Source organism: Schistocerca gregaria, chromosome 1 (genome assembly GCF_023897955.1).
Source record: "Schistocerca gregaria isolate iqSchGreg1 chromosome 1, iqSchGreg1.2, whole genome shotgun sequence".
In the NCBI taxonomy this organism is placed as follows: Eukaryota; Metazoa; Arthropoda; class Insecta; order Orthoptera; family Acrididae; genus Schistocerca; species Schistocerca gregaria.
This window is the reverse complement of record NC_064920.1, coordinates 373093151-373099150: the sequence shown is the minus strand read 5'-3', so window position 1 is coordinate 373099150 and position 6000 is coordinate 373093151. Positions and strand designations below refer to the sequence as shown.

Here is a 6000-nt window from a genome sequence, read left to right as displayed (position 1 = left end):
TTGGGGATGTTCATCAACATGTTCACAAAGAAATCACCACAATTACTTATGTGAGCATATTCATCAAAAGTAGAAGTCATCTTACTCTTACAATGAGTTAAAAATTCTTTGACATCTTTTGTACAAATAAATAGGCTTCCAAAGTTGCCTTCATAACTTTTACAATGACAATAAACTTTGTCATTTGTGTCTAAGTCTCGACTGCCATCTACAAGTACTGTCCTACATTTATAACAGTCATGAATTGTAAGCAGTTACTTTAATACATAACGAAACACGTATCTCATGCTGTTTGCCTCTCCGAGGTCTGTTTGGATTTCCACATTTGGTAGTCTGATCACTGAACTCTTGTTGCTGGTGTCCAACAGTGGTGAAACAAGTAATTTGGACGCTGCTTTCATATCCACTATTGGCTGACCCCAGTTGATCCCCTTACAATTGGAAGGAGCTACACTGTGTGTGTGTTCATTAATTTGCTTAAAGCACAAGTGATGAATGCCTCACAAAACTGTCTTGGTGATGGGTTGCTAGAAAAACCACCTTTATGCCTTACCACTGAGAAAAAGTTTTCCAGTGGATCTTGATTAATTTTGCGTGTTAATAAATATAACTTGGTTCCATCCAAAACATCATCAACAAACATGTTCAAAGCGCTTATGTTACACAGAAGTCCTTTAACACGCCTAATCCTAATGAAAAATCTTTCCCCTCAACATCTACAAATTTCCAAACTGTATTCATGGCTCCAGTGTCTTTAATATTTCCAAATGTCTTGAGGCACTTGTAATGCAGTTCCTTAAGGATACAGGCCCTTTAACACTATATGCATTAAAAATGTCAAAAATATCGTTTACTTTATGGCAAAAATCTGCAGCAGCAGTAGCAGATGATGATGTGGTGCCACAAGTAACAACTTTCTCAATCAAAATGAGATTTTCACTCTGCAGCGGAGTGTGCGCTGATATGAAACTTCCTGGCAGATTAAAACTGTGTGCCCGACCGAGACTCGAACTCGGGACCCGAGTTCGAGTCTCGGTCAGGCACACAGTTTTAATCTGCCAGGAAGTTTCAACTTTTTCAATGCCTGCTGCTACTGTATGATGCAATACACGAACTGCAGTGCTTACCTTCATTTTTGAAAATGCTGGCAGCTGGACAACTCTTTTAGTGAGCTTGGGGGCCAACTTGTACTTCTTTTCACGATCACTTGAGTACAACTGAAGAATGTCCTTCCATGAAGCAGTGCCAATCCCTCCTTCATCTGTTGTGTGGATAATGTTAAACCTAAATAAATTATTACATATGCTTTTTACCAAGTGTGGGGTGTCATAAAAAAGTAGATCTTACTCCCTTCGTATACTAAGCACGAATTAACTGGTATGATATCCAGTATGTGCCTCCACTCCACAACATTCGAGCCTTGGTCAGTCACACTTGTTTTTACAACCAAACCAATCTCTGTGAGTTTTTTGACAACTTCAAAAAATATGTGAGCCAGATGGGTGGCTCCTACTGGTCCTTTGGAGAAATAATTTACTAATGGCCATTTAAAATTTGAGAAGATGCCGTTAATCATTATACTAATGCAACATTAGCAACCACAGATGTACATATGAAACCCGTGTTTTCAAATCCAATAACACTATCCCTAGAGCTGTCATATATCAAATTTTCCATTGATGACATCTCATCCATAGACAGATTAACAATTATACCAGTCTCTGGTAACTACTGCACTTTCAGCTTTAAAAGATGAAATATGTTATTATTTATCCCACAATTTAATTGTTTTTCTTTTACATACCTTTGTAAGGTACGTAGGTACTGATGGAAGGCTAAAACAGTGTGATAAAAACTGTATGCCTGAGGACTATAATACAACAAATTGAGTGCAAATAATTTAGTTTCATCTTTCCATCTCGCACCACGTTTTCCATTCAATGGTATACTGATCTGGCTTATCAATAAATCGAGAGCTTTTTTTTCAAGTACTTGGAACCAATACTTTTTAAAATGAGCTTGTTCTTTTGTACCTGTGTCCTGTGACGTTGTGGTTGCAGTTTATTTTTACGATGGGCACTTTCCATGTCACGTAGTAATTTTGTACGAAGTCTAATGATTTGCACGTTTTTACATTTCACACGATTTTCCAACACGCAAATAATTTCACGTAATCTAAGCATTTCATCTTCAAAAGATGTCTGTGTTGCAGATTTTATGTGCGTCTCTCGTATAGTAACACTTGTGGTAGCTGTTTCTTCTGTGTCAGGAGACAGTTTTATTGTTTTTGCAGTAACACATTCACGTTTGTATGGCAATTTTCTCTTCATCGCACTAATTGTGGCTTATTCGGCTCGTCAAATAACGTAGGAACTGCATTTCATACCACTGTCTTCTTTTCCGCGCTCAGAACTGGTTTGACTCGAAATGTAACACACAAAACTTCACGTTATTGTGCAAATAAAGAACATCTTTTTGTAGCGGGTCCTGTCTTCTACTATTTATTAACCATTTCTTGCTCCTAAAAAAGAAAACAAATTCAGTAATTCAATACAATTTAGAAAAAAATCCTAAATAAAGAGCGCTCTATTGTGATGTTTCATACTTCTCACAGTCCTTAGGAAACCTGAAGAATGACAAATGTGGTGTCTTCTTCCTACTATTACTGCAATTGATTACGCTACATACGCTGCCTTTCGTAAAAACCATCTTAAAAATGAATATAAACGATACTGTTTACATGTACTGAATACCGTATTCAGCAACGCACCTTCTCCACCGCTTGGGGTGCTGTTGTCGCGGCGTGTAATAAAAATCAGCGAGAGTGTCGCGACTGTATATATTAGACTGTGACGGGGATGCCAATGTGGATGCCGCTATTTGAAATGTATTGCAGAATGTTTTGACGGGACGAGACGTGACGTGACGATTAGTGTTCCGCAATTTCGAAGCTGTACTGCGATTTTTTTTTATCACGAATGGTAACTCATAACCTCATGTTCAACGTTCGATACTGCCCAAAGTCAATTGATGACAGACAATGCCAATGAATCCTGACGGGAAGGTGCCGTTAAGTGATGTGGCGGACATCCAATGTGATTAGCCGTTTCAGGAACTACCATTGAGTCTAACTTCCTTGCCTTCCTAAAATCAAAGATACTGCAGCCAATAAGAAACATTCTCAATTTCTCAGATAGTTAATTCACTTGATTGGTAGTAAAATCTGTGGAGGAGTTGTATTTGTGAGTTCTTGTGTAGATTGTTTACCAACTGAGGGAAGAGGAGGACAATTATGTCTATTCAATTGCAGTACATGAAACGTGTCGTGGATGTGGAAATACCAGCGACGTACGAGAAAATCATCACTGAAGTTTCGGAATGGACGGTACGTTAGCTTCCTACTCCAGGTAGTAACATGTTTATCCATTGTAATTACTAGTACTAGTGATTTTAGCAGAGCGCCTTGCAGCTGTTGTCTGATAATAATAAATTTATTTCTTCGGTGATACTTTTGAAATGATTTGCTACCTGACTGCTTGTTACAAGGGAAACGTCAGTCTTACATACCGACGTGTGACATTCAGATGTCTTTAATTAGAAGTGAGTGAGTTTGTTTGCTCATTTGCATATTTATTTGGATTTATAAGTAGTAGATGGAGTAGCCACAGTACAGACTGTCAATACCAGACGGGGCTTGTCGAACATCTGAACACCCTGTGTAGTTGCCCACACTTATTACTAAAATTGATACATTCCATGCCATGGTAGTCATTGTAATATTTATTTGATAAGTTTCTCACCTTTTTGGTCGCATGATAGTGACGATATTAGGAGAAAACAGAATTATAATTTGATTGGCATTATAGGAAAATTTATTTTCTGATTTCAGTACCCATTATGCGAAAGGGATGTTAGGTTCAATTCTGCTTTGATGATGACTGCCATAGACAAGTTGGAGACTTTCTTGACACTTGTCGCATGGAATTGGTGCTATCACATTCTTATCATGGTTGTTGGTTGTTATCATTTTGTTGAATACCTGTTCTGTAAACTGTTAGTTTCCTTGGGAGCTCGCTGCAAATGATATAAGGTTAGACTTATTAAATAAATTGTAGGGTTTTTTGATGTTCTTCCTGACCTCATTCCAGAATTAACATAAAATTGTAGATTCTTGCAATCAGACACAGTCTGTGTCAAGGGAAATTAAAGTGTACTTTACCATACTGAATAGAAAATGTCACTGTTACATCCTTTTGAAATCTTAATGCTTTCCTATTTCATGAATGCTGTGTCATGGCAGAAATCAAATTGATTGAACATTCTTTGGTTTGTATAATTGTTAAGATGCTGAATAGTTCTTAGAACCTTTATACGATTTTTTTGTAGTTGTGGGATGTAATGGCAAGAAATAGACTTTATCTCTTTGTGGATGTCCACATCGAATCTAGTACCAGTGTCCATGAGGCAGTTGTAGCAACAGTGATTACAAAAGTACAAATGGCATCTAAATCAAGTAGAAAGATTTATGCGCTCAGCAGTCCAGATAAAGAATCAGCAGTGTGTTATCTCAAAGAGAAACATGAAACATTTAGTTCTGGACAGGAGAGTGTAGGAGGACTATGGCTCAAGTTAACAAGAACAATCCGCTGGATAGTTATGTACCTACTAGAACAGTTGGGGATGGGAGGGACCCTCCAAGATTTACAGTCACTGTAAAGAAACTGCAAAAGAAACAGATTACTGCACGATAAGTGTAAAACAAAACTTTAAGATCGAGAGGTGATAAATGAAATATATTTGGCTGTTGTGAGAGCAGTTCACCATAACAGAATATTGTCAAAAAAATCTCTCATAAAACCTGTTATTGGCAATAATGTTAGCACCCAGATACTTATAGACAAGGCAGGGACAGAAAATAAGGATAACAAAGCAAAAGCTGAAATGCTGTCTATTTTTAGATGTTCCTTTGAACAGAAAAATTGAGGAGTGTTCCCCCAGTTTAATTCTTGCACCACTGCAAAGATGAGTGAAATAAATATAGTGTGACTGGCATCAAGAAACAGCTGAAATAATTAAAATTGAACATAGTTCCAGGGCCTGATGGAAGACCTATAAAAAAGTGTTGTCGAGAGCCATTGATCAAGGCAATAATGTAGAAGATTGCAGAGCAGCCAGTATGCACATGCCTCTGTTTGCACAATGAGGCAAGATGCTCATTAGTCATGCAGAAGTGATGAGAGAATGTTATATTAATAATGGACGAAGCAAGCAGCACAGAAGTTGACAGCAAACTGATGTTGCTACCTTGTTTGGAACAATGGGATGGAACCACCCAACACTGAAAATCAGAATGTGTTTCTGTTGTGAGACCAGTTTATCTTACTGAAGCTCTAAGTGCACTCGTTCTTGGCTTACAAAAAGCATCTGACGCAGTACCACCCATACATGTATTATCAGGAATCTGATTGTATCGAGTATAAAGTGAAATTTGTGACTGGATTGAGGATATGTTGGTAAGGAAGAGACAGCATGTTATCTATCATGTAGAGTCATTAACAGATGTAGGAGTAACTTCAAATGTGTCCCAGGAAGTGTATTGTTATCCCTGCCACTCATATTGTTTTAGGGCCTAGTGACAACCTTTGCATGTGTGCCTCAGTCCTTTGATCGTCATCGGGTGGGTGGTGTACCAATATTTACCCCCTACCAGCAAAGGCTTCTTCAATGTTTACCACAGAATTTGTTGCCTTCACATTTCCTATTTAGACTGGCATAATTGGTAGGCTGTACTCGTAGCTTAAAAATATGTTCATAACTCTTGAAGATGGTCAGTTGCACAAGTGAAATATTATGGGGATTTCACAAATACTTGTGTTGTTTTGTTTAAGTACCCTTTGTACAATAAAATCTGAATCTTTAAAGGCACAGGGATATGGCCAAGGTTGTTGTGATAGAATTTTTTGCACAGCAGAATTAGGTTGATGATGATGGATCATGGAT

General features: G+C 37.9%; 1 protein-coding gene across 2 annotated transcripts in view; it reads left to right on the top strand.

Annotated features, from left to right (window-relative positions):
* Positions 1-2841: 2841 nt before the first annotated feature.
* Positions 2842-6000, top strand: part of LOC126347021 (replication stress response regulator SDE2) — a 59541-nt gene continuing 56382 nt past the window's right edge. Inside the window, exon 1 of one of the 2 annotated variants that reach the window (XM_050002236.1) lies at positions 2842-3385. In XM_050002236.1, coding sequence (XP_049858193.1) covers positions 3293-3385 — 93 coding nt within the window. In that variant the 5' untranslated portion in view covers positions 2842-3292. Of the gene's footprint in view, positions 3408-6000 lie in introns of both variants that reach the window. The other variant, XM_050002237.1, reaches the window with a different exon arrangement.